This window comes from Barbus barbus (genome assembly GCF_936440315.1).
Source record: "Barbus barbus genome assembly, chromosome: 21".
Taxonomy (NCBI): Eukaryota; Metazoa; Chordata; class Actinopteri; order Cypriniformes; family Cyprinidae; genus Barbus; species Barbus barbus.
In genome coordinates, this window is record NC_136749.1 from 16,426,813 (window position 1) to 16,444,873 (window position 18,061).

At 38.1% G+C, this 18,061-nt stretch overlaps 2 protein-coding genes across 2 annotated transcripts in view; one reads left to right on the forward strand and one right to left on the reverse strand.

The window, feature by feature from the left end:
- Window positions 1-856, forward strand: part of LOC306887231 (E3 ubiquitin-protein ligase MYLIP-B) — a 6,103-nt gene extending 5,247 nt beyond the window's left edge. The window contains exon 7 of the mRNA XM_079444822.1: window positions 180-856. Coding sequence (XP_079300948.1) covers window positions 180-347 — 168 coding nt within the window. The 3' untranslated portion in view covers window positions 348-856. The remainder of the gene's footprint in view (window positions 1-179) is intronic.
- A 3,571-nt stretch (window positions 857-4,427) lies between these two features.
- LOC306887221 (ataxin-1-like) lies at window positions 4,428-13,713 on the reverse strand. The gene is made up of 3 exons (XM_079444806.1): window positions 13,379-13,713; window positions 8,162-10,259; window positions 4,428-6,993 (listed from the first exon to the last, which is right to left on the reverse strand). The coding sequence occupies exons 2-3, from the start codon at window positions 10,049-10,051 to the stop codon at window positions 6,415-6,417; spliced, it is 2,469 nt and encodes an 822-aa protein (XP_079300932.1). The 5' UTR covers window positions 10,052-10,259; window positions 13,379-13,713; the 3' UTR covers window positions 4,428-6,414.
- Window positions 13,714-18,061: the final 4,348 nt, after the last annotated feature.

Below are 18,061 nucleotides of genomic sequence, written 5' to 3' on the forward strand. Positions count from 1 at the left end.
TTCACCCTCTGACATCACAGAAGTCTTATATCAGTTCAGTGGTGCATGACTGTATAGTTAAAACCGGCACATCGTATAACTGCATAATTAACATGAACAATAAAGAAAATATAGAGGTTTAAATAATATGTTTGTGTGTTAACATTAATGATATTTTCTCTTCTTTCCTCTCTTATCAGTGTTGTCCAGTGTGCCGTTCAGATGTGGACTGTGTTCAGCTTGTCTATTTACCCACCTGTGCCAGTCTAATTGGCCTGGCAGAGGCAAAAACCACCACCTTCAGTGTGTCCAGAGGGACTGCCGTCTCAGAGGATTGTAGCGATAAAGAAAATACCTGCCAGATGTAGGATGGATAACATCTGCACACCATACATTGACAAGAAATGTTATGACAAATTATACAGTGGTTCTTAAGAGTGAACTGAACTTTACAGAGTGAGGCCGGCCATCGGCAAATACCTCAAAAAAAACAATTACTACTGTTAATCATACTGTTATTTTTCACAGTATGCACATTATTTATAGGCATAAAAATTAATAAACAGTTTTTCACTGGAGGCCATTAAGAGAGGCAAATATTGTGCATGGTACACAGCAACAGCAAATTTATTATGATTGTTTAGTTATTGTATTAGGACACATAAGTAAATACAAATGTAGTACTTAACACTCCACATCAACTGTTTTCTATAATTCTATAATGATTTTTTTAAAAGGTGTATTTTATATTTGTCTGTGTGTATACAGTTTTATATTACAAAAGGGTCCAAATAACAAAGAATTATGTCCTCTTTCATATTTACATGTTTTTCATCAATATTTCGTTATGTAATAAAGAGCTTTTACATGCCTTTTAATACCTGCCTGTTATTTTTGTTTTTGTTTTATTGAATTAATTCAAGGACTTTATTCTAGACAAACTTCATCTTTCCATGTGCACCTTTAGTAATGCAACTGTAACACTATACACGCACCCTTTTTCGTATTAATGAAAAACTTCTCTAACAGTGTACTGTACAGTACAGAGTCTCATTTTAAGGTAGCGAGACTCACGTTTTGCACGTATAATGTAACTGATATGCTATATGTGTTACAGTACTGATATGCACAGTGTCTGTGTCGAAAGTTAATTGATGGCAAAGGTTATAGCCAGTATAACGTTATGATAATTCTGAGAAGGCTAGGCAAGTACTGTAAAGCATAGTGAAGATAGCTATCAAATAAGTGTCCTGACAGTGTTATACTTATTTACAGAGCATGTCCAGTTAAAAATACAGTTTCAATCTGCTTATAAATTTATATGCTTATATTTAAAAATTAAATCGAGATCAATATTATGCATATATACTAAATATTTATGTATTTAATTATTTAATTAATGCCGAGAGGCTTGTAGTCTTATGGAGACTCTTTCTCAGATACATCAATACGCCAGTAGGTGGCGACAAGTCGTTATGATAAGAGTCATATATTTATTCACTTGATTCGTTGAAAAACACTAATTCAGACAAAGTGACAGACTGAATGCGGAACAGTAATTCTTCTAATATAAATAATAATAATAAATAAGTAATACAATTCTCCTAATAGTCATACATTGCAAAAATACTAGGTGTAATATGCTAGTATGCTGTGAGTAGAGCCACCTTTTAATGAGTGAGTCATTGAATCATTTTATCACCCGATTAGTTCAAACACATTGATTTATTTAGAAACGAAACACTACAAATGTTTTTGTTGCTCGGAGAAATTCAGCGGTTAGCTCTGCTTTAGCTTCGTTTGAAATTGTTTTCTTTGGTGGAGCAAAAACAAACAACTGGAACAATCATGTCTACAATGTAAGTTACTCAATATTTACTTCTTGTTTATTCAATTGTTGTATGAAAGCATTCGTAAAACAGTATTAATCTCGTGATATTGAATGTATAGTATGCGTAGTATGACATTTATTTGGTGGATAAAGACATTATGATATAAGGATGTTCGAGAAAGAAAAACAGTGCTGCCCCAGGTTAAATACAGGCTTACAGACAAACCTTTAGCCCAAAGTTCATAACTCTTGCACAATCTTACCCATCTGAGTCACTGGCTATTTTCATGTCAAGCTATACTTTGAGTATGTTTGCATGTGTTATGTAATGGGTGGCTGGAGTTCATGTAAGAGGGTAGTGTCTCAGAAAAGTGCATATCTATGATTGGTAACATGGGGCAATCATCATTTTATTGAAAGTCACTCCTCCAATCTTTTGACATATTTTTATCTCACCACATTCTTAAAAATAAACGTTCTTTATTAGCAACTATGTTTCCATGAAGAACCTTTAGCATCCATGAAAACTTTTCAATGCACAAAAGGTTCTTTAAATTGATGTTCTAATAAAAGTGATTCTCTTAAGATTGGTTCAATAAAAGATTATTTGGGAAACCATATTATACAGCATATATGCAGCATATGTGCATATATGAGGAATTGTACAGCATGTGTAGTCAGAATGCAGTGTCTCAGGAGGCTTTAGTAAAGGAGTCAAGCACAGCCTTAACTTTGCCATTGAATAATTCAAAGAATCTATATGTGGCTGTACAGTATAAAGAAAAAAAAAAACAGATTTCAGTCAGTTTTAGGTTTATCATCTCAAATAAAATCACAGTTCATCAAAGGAAAAAGGCAAATAAAATTGGCACAGTATTTTATTAGAGTGATTATACAGATACAATAGATTTGTACAATACAGGAAGTCATTGAACTAGACATATTAGCCAAAAGTCAAGTTCGATGTTCCTTTCCATTTCACAAAAATCAAAACAGCTACAAAAACTTGCAAGCACCACCAAAGAAATGATCACTGACTTCACTGAACAGTCTTAGATGCTCTGTTCACATAAACACGCCACAGTTAGAAAAGTTGAGGTTGACTTCTGTCATCATTGCTTTTTGTCCGTTTGTAGAAAAGGAGCTCGTCAAAGAATGAGAAAAATATCACAGGTACAACGAATCACACAAATATAGTCATTTACATCGAATATATAAGAAAATGAGAAATCAGTTATGTGCTTTTTTCTTCTTTTTTGAAGAAATGTCACTCTGGCGATTAAGGTTTTAACGGGAGGTAAAAGATCTAGATCTTCCTTGAAAAAACAATGAGATCAATGATGTGTATGCTATAGGTCAATTTCTAGACATCAAGTTTGTTCTTCCAACCCTAAATGAGGCCTTGTGATATTGCTAGAACTAATCCTGGCTATGGACCATTGAGGCATATGCATACAGCAAATTCTGACTATCTTTGGATAAATATATATATATATAATATAAAATCCATATTGTTTATGGCCAATTTGTACATACAACAGAAAGTTGTATTTTCCCATATGAATGCATTTTCAATAGCAAGCACGTGAGCTACATTCACCACATGCCATCATGCTAGTTAAAAGTTAGCCTTCTTTGTACATTGGGTGCATGTACAGTAATGGACTGTAGAGGGCGCAATAGTAAGCCAGTGACTTCCCATGAATCATAGCACTGGAGCTAAAATGATCACCAACTCATTTTTTGTAACTGAGCATTTTTGCAAAAAGTAACTCAGGAACAGAAACAGTCGGGCCAGTTTCTCAACCTGAGAATGCAGTTTGATTATAAATCGCTATAATGCTTTTATGCCTTCAAGTGGTTGACAGCCTTCTTTTTAAAAACAAACAAACAAAAAAAAAAGTTTTTTTGATGCAGATGATAATAAATCGCTGTTGTTAGGTTGAAAGAGAATAGCCCACACTGGATGAAATAACGTTGGATGTCAACAGTGTTGAAACCTGACTGTCTTCAATGAAGTTATCCACACAGTGCACAAACACACTGAGGTTTACATGTACATAGCTACACAGGAAAGAGAGATAGAGAAAAGAGAGAGAACAATGATACATATGAAACAAACAACAATCCAGAAACATTGACACTTCTGTAATGGTTTCTAGTCTATTGTCATAGCACTGAGTTTTCTACTGCCGTACCAATATCACCAGTACAATAGACTGTATTGAACGTATTGTAGCTGTGTGGCTACTAATCAACAATCCCTTTCATTTCTCTTTCATTGTCCTCTCTCTTCAAAAGTGCATAAAATCCAAATCCAAATTGGACTGAATGTGCAATCAAGCATTACTTCTACAATATGAGGTCTATTGTGATTCCATCTGAATATAACCCTAGACGCAACAATACCTTTTTCAAGTCAGTCAACTAACTGACTTTAGTGAAAAACTCACACTCATGACCACACATATCAAAATGTATAATTTTTAGGTGACCTACAGAGCTGGCAATATGAAGTGTTAACTATAAGATTCCATACATACACTCTGCTTTACTCTTTAAAATGTCTGCTTGTGCAAATAGCAAAATTCTTATATGTATGCAAAGATTTTTTTTTCTGAATTTATAACAGCACTCATATGTATTAAACAGTCAGTTGAGTTAGATAAGAATTATTTTGTGACTGTTTAACGCAAAATACAACTGAAGACAATCCCATAAGGCTTTTGTTTATGGAATAGAGAAATTACATTTGTCATTTAAAAAAGAAAATGTATGGATTATTACCTTCTGTGTTATTTTTCATTGCAGTGTACTAAATTAATTCCTTTAACACGACCAGCACAGCAAAGATAAAGACAGAGAAAATAGATTATGTGGACACTAAAATCTAAAGATAGTGTCTCAACATTCATAATATATATTGTTTTTCTCTGCAGTGAAGTTACAAGACTGACCATGACATGTTTAGGTCATTAACTGTATACTGCTAAGTATAGAGAATCAAAATTATAAAAGAGACCCACAGTGGATGACATACCTTCTTCTGAGTAGTAGCTATAAATTATTTTAATGCAAACAAAAATTAGGCTGTGAGAGACTGAAGCATAGTCTTTTCAGGATGTCTTATGTCAGTCTTCGCAATCCATTTTTGCCGATATTGCAAATTTAGATTTTTTGTGACAGAGCAGATTGAATACAGCACAGCGTCCTCCTTTGACCCACTGATTCTTACTATTTAAATGATCAGATCTATGTAATTTTGTTAACTTTATCAGATGCTAAATTTATTATAGAAACTAGTCAATACAAAAAGGCCAATCCTGTTTGTGATAAACCTGTAAAACGTGGCTTGTTTTGAACATTGAGTATGCTGCGTAGATTTAGTTGTATGGCAATTATATTGTATCTTTAACAAAGAATTCATTATTGCAGCTGGACTGATTAAGGCCCACAATACTTAAAATAGTGTAAAGAAAACATCATTATCGAAAAACACTAAATGAGAAGTGCTTTTCACATAAAATGGGTAGTAATGCACAAAATGACTAACAGCATTCAAAATGGTCTGTTGCTGTAGTAACAAAACAAAGGTGGGAATGTTTCCATCCATTCATCCAACTTCCCCTAACCTTTCTTTAAAGTGCTAATTCTGACTTGAACGGAGACTTCTCTACACAGCCACTTTGACAATGTGAAGATTTCTCCAACGCTTTCTCACTCAAAACGGAGATCACAGATCCGATCAGGCCAACTGATTGGGTTAATTGTTAAATGCACACATGAGGTATGTGAAAGCTCAGTATTGCATATCTAGAAGACTATCAGCAATTGAATTAACATTTAAGGATAAGTCATTTAACATTCAATGTTGTATCTTGATGCTTTACTTGACTTAAGTCTGATTCAAAGTAGTCACTCAAGCAAAGCATGTCACTCTCAGATGGCATTATGTAAGCAAAGGATTATTGGGGGCAGTAACAAGTGGAAGGCTGCTTCTGTCAAGATAATCATGTTCACACAACTCGCGGAAGTCACTCGTAATTATAGTCACACAAATGACATGTCTTACAGTTAACCTTTTGCCAACAATCCATGTAACAGTCCTTATCCAGTCAAAGCCCTGATTATGAATGAATTCAGTACACAAAACAGTAAAGTAGACTAACATTAGACACCAACTGCTCAGCAAGCTGAGAAAAAAGTGGTCAGACCATGCAATATACAACCCAAAACTGTCATGTCCAGCTGATTTAAAAAGAATGTCTAATGATACATATTACATGACTCAAATGATCAAACACATTTTTGTGTAAAATGGTCTAAAGTTACAGTAACCTGGATATGAATGTGATAGGAAAGCAACAAATACCAAAAAAATCTGCTCTTCTTTGTCACTCTTGGAGTCCATGGCAGTGATGGGGAAAGTATTCTGAGTCTCTGTTGTTGAAGCAAACGCATTTTCTTGGACACCAAGCAAAAATAAATTTTATTCAGTTAATCACCATTATGTAATTTCTCAAATTAATTAAGTAAAGCTAATTAATGAATTTCTTGCTTAGAAATTGACTCCCCACCACTGCTCTGTGGAGTTCTGAACGTCCTCAGCAACCTGTGCTGGAGCGGCCCTCAATGCTGACCTTCAGCTGATGTGGGAGGAAGGAAAATTTGGGTAAAATCTGAGGGTCCTCTTGCGACCTCCACATTTCTCCCCTCTCTGGAGCAGACCATCTCCTCTTGCGGCTAACTGCTCTCTGGACACTAAATGTGCATGTTTTTTCTGCCTGGGTCTGGAGGTTCACCTGTGTCTGAGAAATTATTCCCCCATTCTCCAAGAGGGTCAACACATTTCTTGGGTTAGAAGTCTCAACCAGTGTTCCTGCAGTATTTTCCACTCCTGATGTCATTTTGTGTCCTTTCTTAGGATCCTCCATTTGGGTTGGTCTTTCCTCAATTGGCCCATTGTTTTTGGCTGGTTTGTGTTTCGTCAAACAGTCTGAAAAATTATCTTTCTTTTGAATGCTATCTTTTAGGCTTTTAAGGGTTAGAGAGATACAAACATCACCCACAGAGAGTTTGGCACAGGATAATGCTAGCAACTGGGTGGTGCGATCAGGGCAGCAGGACGACCAACCTTGACCAAACACAAAGAAAGGGTATTCCACCAGAACCTCGACACAGACCTAAAACAGAGAAAACCAAGAAAGAATAATATTTGAGTTCCAATGGTTCATTAAGTTTTACCAAAGATTACTGCTAACATTAGGGCTGTGACTGTGGCAGATTTTTACCACCGTGGTGGCACGGTGTTGTGATATATATATATATATATATATATATATATATATATATATATATATATATATATATATATATTATTTATTTTTTATTTTTTATTTTTTTGAAACGTAAAAAACAAATAAATGAGGCTAGATCATCTATTAACAAACGTGCATGTTTATCTTTGCACTTCTGTCAGTGAACACGCAGCCTGCAAAAGACTAAAATAAATATCAAAGAAATAATACAGTTAAATTGGAAAGTAGCCTTAAATAAGAAAGTTAAATACACACTGTCTACCTGTGAGACATGACAAAATACTATAGAACCCATTATAATCAGTGATGCTGTCTACACTGGATGTGGCGCGATACGACGACAAATCCCTCACAGTAAACTGCCTTGTCCTATTTATGACATACTGACACAAAGTTCAAACGTCCTTTAGACAGACTCAACCTGTTGTGTTGCGACGCAGCATCCGGTTTAGACACGGTTTACTGTTAACGTCTGCACGCACTCTCTGTGGAATAGGAATCGTGGCGTATGTTGCCACATTTTTTGTTAGCATCTTCCATTTACCGCAGTTTCGTTCGTATTTGGCCAGTTGGAGAAAGCCTCACCAATACAAACCTGACCAGCCAGCGTTTGAAATCACGTGAACTTGAAGACACTTGTACAAAAGAGGATGGGTGACATGAATGGAAATTATTCCAGATCGGCGATGTAGTATTTGGTTTCCCAACAAGGTCCATTGCTCAACATGAAATAAATTTGCTGAATGCAGAATAAACTGTATTTTCCTGCGCTCAAACCTGCCAGTCTAAAGGAAATGCTGTGTATGGCGTTTGAGGTCATTTGTGAATTAGCATAGATTTACAGTCTAAATAAAACAATTTTCAACTGTATACAAAGTCGTATACAACTACACTTGTATACAAAGCTTTGTATTATGCTTGTTATAGAGTGTGTGATGTCACATGCACTACCGCCAGTGGCAATAGACAACCACGGTGACGCAGCCCTAGCTAACATGACAAGTGAGCTTGGTTTGAAAAGAAACTGACTCACCTGGGCTTTGTTCTCTCCCACTGAGAACTGTATGATGACAGCATTGGGTGTGCGGCTGCACTCTATGCGCTCTACAGTGCTGGAGTCAATCTTCAGTTCTCCACTCACCTCCGCACTTTGCACAAAGTCCTCTGTCCGCAGATCCTCCACACGCTTTAGTTCGCCATCTGCCAACTGGATAATAGAGCCCTTCATGAAGAATGGTGGTAGGCCTGCTGATGGTGATGATGGTGAACTATGAGGGCTTGTGGATGTTGGAGGTGTTACAGGAATTGGAGACCCCACTACACCGGCTGAAAGAACAGGCAGCTGTATTTGGGTTGGACTTGGCACGACACAGGAGGCATGACCTCCGTCTGAGACTGTGATGTCTTTACCATTGGGTAGGACTGAAGCTGCAGCTGCAGGTGGGGATGTATTAATAAAGGTCTGAGGCAGAGCTGTTGATGCATTAGCAACACTGGGGATGACAGAACAGCGGGTGACCTCCGGCTCAGCAGTAGTTGGATTAATGTTAGTGGCACTCACCGGAATGAGCAAGGAGGGGTTGCCTGAGATCACCACGTGCTGTGGCAGGTTGCTCTGATAACCAGTTACTGCTTGCTGGGGTCCACCAGAAGCACTGGTGATGTAGCCAATAATTGGGAGTTGCGTTGCAGAGTAAAGGCTGGTGGAGAGCTCTTGTTGGGGAGTGTTGTGGGGAGCCTGCAGGAGTGTGTGTGGGGAGATTGTGGAGGCCGGAGAAACTTGGCTGTCTGAGGAAGTAAGGGTGGACACTCTGGACATTGGTTTGCCTATGCAGATCCCTCCTCTCTCAGCAAGGTGCAAGGATGAGTGGTCCTTACCCAAGATACTTTGGAGCTCTGAGTTTCTGTTTGCTGCAAGGTGGCTACTGGATACCAACATCAGCGATGTATGCAGTCCTGTTCTCTCATGAGTGCTGTAGTCTGCTGGAAGCAGAACCTGAGCTTGGGTCTGGAGGCCCAGGTTGTGGTTTTGCTTGTGGCTTTGGTCACCTTCTGACTGGTTAGGAATCCCTTTGGCAGTACTGTGCTTGACCATTGAAATCTCTCCTAGTGTACCATTCTGCATCTCTCTGGGATGGGGGTCGGGTTGCTTTGCAATGAAGCCATCTGTGTAGTGTAAAACCACTTGAGAGGGGGTGAGGGCCAGGGCATGAGGGGCAAGGACGGCTGAATGTGGATGGATTTGAATGGGCAGTTGGGCAGAAGGGGAGGACACTGTCAAACCCAAAGGAGCACTCTCTACCTGAATGCATTGACTATGGGAAACATTTGCTATAGAAGAAATCGCATGATGATTCTGTGAATCAAGGCTGGATGCTTGGGAGATGACAGCTGTTGTGGCCAAAACCTCTTGTGGCGTCCTCCTTGGCTGTGTTGGACTGGTTGTGGATGGCAAAATCTGTGAAGAGATATAACTTGTATAGGGCCCTATGAACTGGAGATTGGGGGGAAGTTGTGTGTACTGGATGGAGCCTATGGTTTGAGGAAGGCTTGTGGAGAGAACCGCAGGATTGGCTGTTAGCACGGTAGGCCCAGAGAAAACTCCCTTGTACGTGGAGCTATTGGAAGAGTATGAAAAGCCAGCAGATGTAGTAGTTGGAGGATATTCCGTCACCACAGTGAGAGCCTTATTTGATGGTGGGGGGCTGTCAGGCTCAGCACTGTTGTTCTGTGATGGGCCTGCATTGTTGGGGATGTGGGCCATGCTAGCCATGGTAGCAACACTGGCTAGCCAAGCCAAATTCTCTCCATTCTGGCTCTCACTAACAGCAGCTGACACCAGCACCTGCTTCTCTTCCAGAGCTAAAATCTCCCGCTTTTTTGGCGGAAGGCATTCATTACAGCGCTCCTGGTTAGACTTCATGGTCTTGGAACTTGTCCCGTATTTTAACCCACTTGTCTTGATCAGGATGTTTTAAAGTTCAAAGTAGAACTCAGTTGTCAAGATTTTCATTGTTCTATTACTTTGCTCCACTTTTACTATAGTCTTGCCCATTGTCAGGACTCTTGTCATGAAAGGATCCATGTGCTTCATGTGGAATCATCTCTCACTGATGGCTATTGATTCGTACCTTCATCAGACAGAAAACAAAAACAAACATTGAGAAAGCGTATCCTCTATGCACTGCCTTTGAATCTATAAAACTAGCTCAAACCTGTGTGCCTAAACCTAGAATATTATGTGATTTTTGATCTTACATTAACATCCTTTCAGTTATGAACCAAATAAAGAAACAGTTTGAAATGGAATACATTTGATTTTGTTTAGCAACCAGAAATTTGTATTTAATATGCTAATTACAAAGTCAAACCTCACCTTATCTACTGAATATTTTGACTTTCTTTTCTTTTCTATATATTAGTAGTGTAAACCACAGTTTTATGTCATTATCAAGAGTACCTCTGCACTTAAACAACACTGCACTGCACCTTGTTTACGTGCAGAGAAACGCATGCATGGTGGTACTCTCTGTAATGGCAGAAGATGTGATTTGGAGAAGAACAATTGATGAATAAAGTTGTTATTTTTGTTTTCTTTGCACAAAAAAAAAGTATTCTTGTAGCTTTGTAAAAAAAGCAGTTGAACCATTGATGTCACAGGACTGTTTTACCGATGTCCTTATTACATTTCTGTGCCTTGACCGTATAGTAACCTTGCTGTCCATGGAGGATCAGAGAGCTCTCGCATTTCATCAAAAATATCTTAATTTGTGTTCCGAAGATGAATGAAGGTTTTACAGCTTTGGAACGACATGAGGGTGAGTAATTAATGACAGAATTTTCATTTTTTGGTGAACTATCCCTCCTGCATTTATGAATGATGCTTTTATTCAAATAATAAGTAATGGAACAAATCTCTATAATCAAATGTAAATCTAAATCCTCATGCTTTAAGGATTAATAATGTTTGCATATTCATACAGTTCATCTACATACATCAATGAGGATGAAGAGAGCACAGGGTGAAAACTTAATATGCGGAAAGAGTGTGTGGACAGGAAAAATATGAAGGAAGAGAAGACAGAAAGAGAAAGAGAGAACACTGGCTCTCCTGACCCACATCTGCCTGCAAGCGAGCATAGTTATTGAGTTAGTGTAACAGTGGAGAAGAAAGAGTGAGGGAGGGGGGAATAGAGGGAGGGAGAGATCCCTTCACCACAGTAGATCTGCACCAATCACTGTCCTACTTTCCTCTGCTACAGCTTACACCACACACAGCCATTAAATGCTTCAGTCTATTGTATACAGAGCACAATACACACACATACACATCTGCATATCCACTGGACTGATACGTGCTTATGCATATGTGATGGTGCAGAGTGCTCATGTATCAAAGAACAATAGAACTGTAGTGATCACATAGATCACAGTCTTGCACAGCTGTCAATGCACACAGCATAACAAAAGTGCATTAAATATATTATATATAAATACAAAAATTCACAATGCAGGCAGACAATTTTGTTTACCAGTAACCTATGAAGCGGACAAATAGTCATTCATGTAACAGTAAAAAATTGAAACAGTGTATATGAAGCCCAAGCCTCTATAGAGAGATTTTAAGTATTCTGAATGTAATACTTGTATGCGCGTTGCGTTTCTAAAAGATGTTCTTCTGCCTTTAGCGTACTTGCATGCATACGCTTGCTGGTTCCTTATGGTAAAGAAAAATATGTAAATATATATAATATATACATATAAATATAATAATAACAGCTTAGAGTAGAACTTGGGAGGGAATGCTTGTGAAACATTTTCAAGAATACCTACATTTCACACAATATTTGTTCGTCTCTGTAAGGGCATATGCACTATTTCTCTTTTACTGGGTGTCATATTTGCCTATTTCCAGAGGGTTTCAAAGAGCACTACTGAAATACACCTACAACTCAAAATAGCTAACTCAAACTAAGCCTGCAAGGCAATACAGCCACAGAGAGGTGATGCTTCATTTCTGGTTTCTTTCTGCTTGTGGCTGATTCATGCCATAGACCTGTACTCCATGTCAACAACAGATGGATTTTCTATTGAAAGAACCTCAGTGAGTCTTTCTATTGACTACTATTGTTGTTAAATTGAGCTTAACCCATATTTACGATTTAACCCTCAGAAACCATTCTTTTACAGCTTCATTAAGACATTGTTTAATTTATTAAATAAATCATTGTAGGTGATTTCACTTGTGGGATTTAATATCCCTATAGGAACATTTCGTTTTCACAATGTAGACAAAACCTGACACACACACACTCGCACACACTCGCTCACAGTGTGGCTGAGCTAAAGAGCCAGAAAGATTAACAACTTCCAGTATCCTTCTAGTTCTTTAACAGTAGATCTCATGCTCTGCAGGCCTGCTGCAGTTCAGATGTCTTAAACGCAACATATTCACACCAATAATCCCACACAAAGACATTAACACGCTAATAAAAGCAAAACTAATGTAACATGTCTGAGTAACCGGCACAAAAACAAAGACTTCAGAATGTAAATACTCCCCTTTCACAATTTATATGCCACACAAACAAAAACAGTATCACATAATTTTGCTCTGTGCTGTATGTAACACAAAGTTAATTCTCTGCACAGTGTGTTAATGCAAAATCCCCAGAAATGTTTTACTCGCAGGGTGCTGTGACACCTTTTACAATGATGTCATCTCAGAGATGACTGAACCAGTAGCAGTGATTATACATACAAATCCAAACATAACTGCTCTGAAATTAAATGCTCATATTAACTTCTTTCCTCACAAAACGTGCTTATATACTCAAAAAGGATTTTCACTCATGTCCATTTAGTGCCTGTAAGCAGCTCCTCTCTGCACTTAACGACCTTTTATATGGGCGCCTGCCCCTTTAAGAGGCAGTCTAGGAGTCCTAAGCTAGACATGAATCCAAACAGAGCTGTTGCTGCCTTTACAATGACTAAAGCCTGTTTCTGTGCTCTCTCTCTCCCCCATAAGCAAACGAGCACAACATACAGAGTGACACTGACACATTTGCACAGAATTGCAACTATTTCTGCCTAATAAGCCTATTGTTTATTATTAACTACAATAAATTTACTTCTCAAATGCATGCATATATTTCCTTCCCTTCATGGAATACGAGAATAATATAGTATGTGCAATAAGCATGTATGATTCAAAACCAAGCAAACGTTTCATCTAAGGGTGATGCCTTACCTTTCTTTATAGGGAGCCTTTAACAACTCTCTCCCTCTCTGCACTACGAGTGTAACTCACTCTACCCACTGGCAAGCTGTCCTTTGTCCAGGTTTAGCTCTGCTGTCAGGTCACACACGCAATCACACGATTTATGTTTTCTTCCATGTCCAATCCCCCCCTCTGCCTTCACTCTCCTCCACTTCCTTCGACAATTGCTCGGAGGGCTGAGGGTAAAGGAAGTCCCCTCATCTGCGCTGTTTCACTAGCCCTACGTGTGAGAGCTCCAGCGTATGTTATGCAAGGCAAACAGACTGCCAGCTCTCTCTCTCTCTCTTTTCCTCTCTCTCTTTTGCTCTTCACACATACACACACAGTGCTCTAGAGAACACGGCTCCTCCTCCCCCAGTCAGCCTCAGCAGCCTCATCAGGTATTCATTCAAAAAACACACTCCACTTGGCAGGGCGCCCAGACTACGCACACACAGAGACAGAGAGAGAGAGGGAGGGAGGGACAGGGAGAGGGAGAGGAGGAAAAATTGTGAGCGAGGGACCGAGCACACTAGAAGAAACACGTAGCCTCACATAGACCATTGCACATTCGCAAGAAACACAAACACACACCAACAGACCATGAAATTCTCCTGAGAAAGTCTTTGTGAGGGTTTCTGTGCGGTTTCTCACTTTCTTTCTACGATTAATTAGTTCGTCTCAGTGGAAAACAAATTTAGTGCCTCACCACCATTGCGTGTGATGGGAGTAAGCACATTTGCATGGGGCTATATACGCTTGCCCTGAAATAAACCCAGAAGGTTTCCCTAACATTAGTGTATGATTACCCTTTGGTTATTTGTTTGGAAGCCAATTACTGAGAATCTAGAAAACATAGTTTTTTGGTGCAATTCTTGAAGGTATGGAAAACCATTGGAGAGCGTATGCACAATATTCTCTAATGGATAAAGTTATATTTTTCATATTATCACACTCTATCACAGTGCACACACGAGGACGATACAAGAACACGCAGACTCCTCGTAAACTCAAATGAACAGTCTTTAATGTAGACATCAGGGCAAGACAAGGCAAGGCTGACAGACAGGAACACCAGGGAGTAAAGAGTAGCCCAGATGAAATCAAACTGAACAGACAGGACTTAAATACAAGGGATAATCATAGACAATGAGACAAACACAGCTGGACAAGAATTAACTAATGATCACATTAAACAAGGACAGGAAACAATTATAGCAGTGGTTCTCAACTATATATATGTGGTAAATATATATTTCTTTATTTTTTTCTGAGGCCCTCAGTGGGCTTCGGCCCCCTGGTTGTTGAGAACCACTGCATTATACCAGTGAGTATTCAATCAAATGTATAAAAGTCAAACACATCATAGCTGAAAACATCACATTATTGTTGAGTTTAACATAAACTGAAAGGCATACAAGAAAACACAAAACGGGTATATATTATTATCCAAAACAAATACATACCTACATATAATCACATACACAAACATAGAAACCTGTGTATCTCCCACATTAAGCATGCAAAGTAGTTGCAGTTCACCCTCGGGGGGGACCCACATGCAAATACAGTCAGTCGCTCCATCACACACAAGCTGACATACGAAAGTGTTATCTTCGTGCGCAACCTTGAGAAGATCTGAAAACACCCTGTGTTCAAAACGCATGCTGTCAACAAGGAGAAATGCTGGGAACATAAAAAAAGCCATCAGCAATATGTAACCTCTAATATTAGCCTGGCCTGGTTTACACTCTCCGAGCAGATCTCAGCACTGCATTGGGTGTATTTGCCAAGCCACAGACACATACAAAGCAACCATATAGTATATGAAAGGAAAAGCTCCTCTTTGGAAAACTCACTAACCATAGACTTTTCATGGCCAATCATTCACCCACACATGGACGTCTCTCAGTGTGTCCTCTTGTACTTGACATGAGGAATCTGAATCTTTTTAGTGTCTCTAACATCAAGGCTTTAGAATCTTAACCATTAACTAATAAATAACAAAAAAGTTTAAAGCATGTAAAATTGAATTGCTGTAGTAATATATTATATGTAATACATACACTAAAGTGCAAAAGATTTTCTGAAAGAAATCAATACTTTTATTCAGTAAGGAAACATTACATTGATCTAAAGTAAAGACAATAAAGACATTTATAAACTTACAGTAAAACAAGCTTTTGGTATTTTACCAACTCCAAGCTTTTGAATTTATTTTTATATATTACGTATATATATATTAATTTCTATAGTTACAGATACAAATATTAAAGACTTTAATGCTAAATGAATTCTATCCATTATTATTATTATCTCTGTCAGAGACAGCAGGTGTCAGACAACTTTTGCAGAGACTATTAGACAGAGACTACCTGTACTGTTTTCACTCTGGATGGCTCAGTGTCTAAACCCTACAAAGCCATGCAGAGAGACAGTCTTTGATATCTCCATTCCGTCTAATAGCAGGAGATTTTGTGAGGGTTGCTATGTTACTGTTTGTGAGGTATTGCCTTAACCAGTCACTGGGGAGATGGGATGAAAGAGCTATGAAGTGTTCTGACTTGGCTGCCAGTCTTAGCTTCTCTGTTTTCTTCTTCCTTTTCCTCATTTAACTCTCACTTTCATAAAACTCAGATTAGTCAGTTGTAACTACAGTGAAAGAAAAATTAGGTGTGCCATAAAGAAGTGCACATTTAACTTAAAGTGTATAACCATTAGGAGCTACTCTCTGCAATGACAGAAATGCACTCACAATTGTCCATGATCAGGTCCACTTTCTTCTCAAAGAAGTCCAATCACTTTTGCAAAGCCTGGAGGAAAAAATGTGTTTTGCTAGCTATATTAAGTACTGACACCTGTTCACTCTTCACATTGACAGAACTTTCACCCTACAGAACTTTGCTGAAACTTAGAGACAGTGAGGCATGTCCTAACATGTCCAGACATGTACAAGGGGGACAGAAGACCAGAACTCATGCTGATATATGGACTTTGCAGTGGACACAAGCATATAACATAAGATATGACAGGACCAATTTAACAGATTTTTAGGCTGCAAAAATTAGAAAATACATTAATTATGCTAAGGCTATGGCGTTCATGTATAACAAGTAAAGATGGTATTTTCTCAAGAAAAAGTTTACAGTTTGAATGATTGTGAATTTAGTATATTTGTAGTTTGAAGCCTGTGAAGAGAATTATGAGACAGTTTCATCTCTCATGTCACAGAAACATTATAAAGTGAAAAATAAAGATATTTATATAAAATACAAATGGGTGAAATTGCAGATTATGGCAGATGTAGGAACGAAAGTCTGACCTTACTGTTAAAATAACCCATTGCCTTTCAGTTAGACTCATTACCTGTTTAATTTACACCTTTACCATGTTTAGTGTAAGCTAATTCACTTAGGATTAGCTTTAAAATGCAGCTTTTGGTTGAATTATCGCAAAACAAGCATCAATTATGATACTATTGTTATCTAATTTTATTGCTAATTTGAAATACAGTGGTGTGAATAAGTGTGGGCCCCTTCCTGATTTTTTATTTTATTGCATGTTTGTCACACTTTAATATTTCAGATCATCAAACTAATTTAAATATTAATCAAAAATAACACAAGTAAACACAACATGCAGTTTTTAAATGAAGGGTTTTTTTTAAGAAGGGAAAACAAAATCCAAACCCACATGGCCCTGTGTGAAAAAGTGTTTGTGGTGGTAAATATGGTGGTGGTAGTGTGATGGTCTGGGGCTGTTTTGCTGCTTCAGACCTGAAAGATGTGCTGTGATAAATGGAACCATGAATTCAACTGTCTACCAAAAAATCAATGTCAATGTCCGGCCATCTGTTCGTGACCTCAAGCTGAAGCAAACTTGGGTTCTGCAGCAGGACAATGATCCAACACACACCAGCAAATCCACCTCTGAATGGCTGAAGAAAAACAAAATGAAGACTTTGGAGTGGCCTAGTCAAAGTCCTGACCTGAATCCTATTGAGATGCTGTGGCATGACCTTAAAAAGGCAGTTCATGCTCGAAAACCCTCCAATGTGGCTGAATTACAACAATTCTGCCAAGATGAGTGGGCCAAAATTCCTCCACAGCGCTGTAACAGACTCATTGCAAGTTATCGCAAACGCTTGATTGCAGTTGTTGCTGCTAAGAGTGGTCCAACCAGTTATTAGGTTTAGGGGGCAAGCACTTTTTCACACAGGGCCATGTGGGTTTAGATTTAGTTTTCCCTTCATAATAAAAAAGCTTCATTCAAAAACTGCATGTTGGGAAGTCATAGTTTCTGAATTAAGAATTGAAGAATTTAAATTGTTTTATAATTGATTACTTTTGCAACATTGACTGTTAATGAACTGAATATAATCCAAATTGAGCTGAATTGTGACATGATTCTTTTTTGATTGAGTTGCTTTACAGTTAAGAAACGAATTTAGAATTTTGGTATTTTTTCTCCCATTCTTTATTATAAGAACAAAGTCGCTTTTTCTTCTCTGGAGCTCCCGATAGATCCATTTTTTCTGTTGCCGGCTTTTTTTTTTCTCTCTCTGTGTTTTCCCGCTCTGGCGCTACTGTCACGCTTCCCATGTTCAGTGTTTTCTAATTATTTTTATTATTATTATTATTATTTTAAATTTTGGAATTATAATTTAAAGGAATA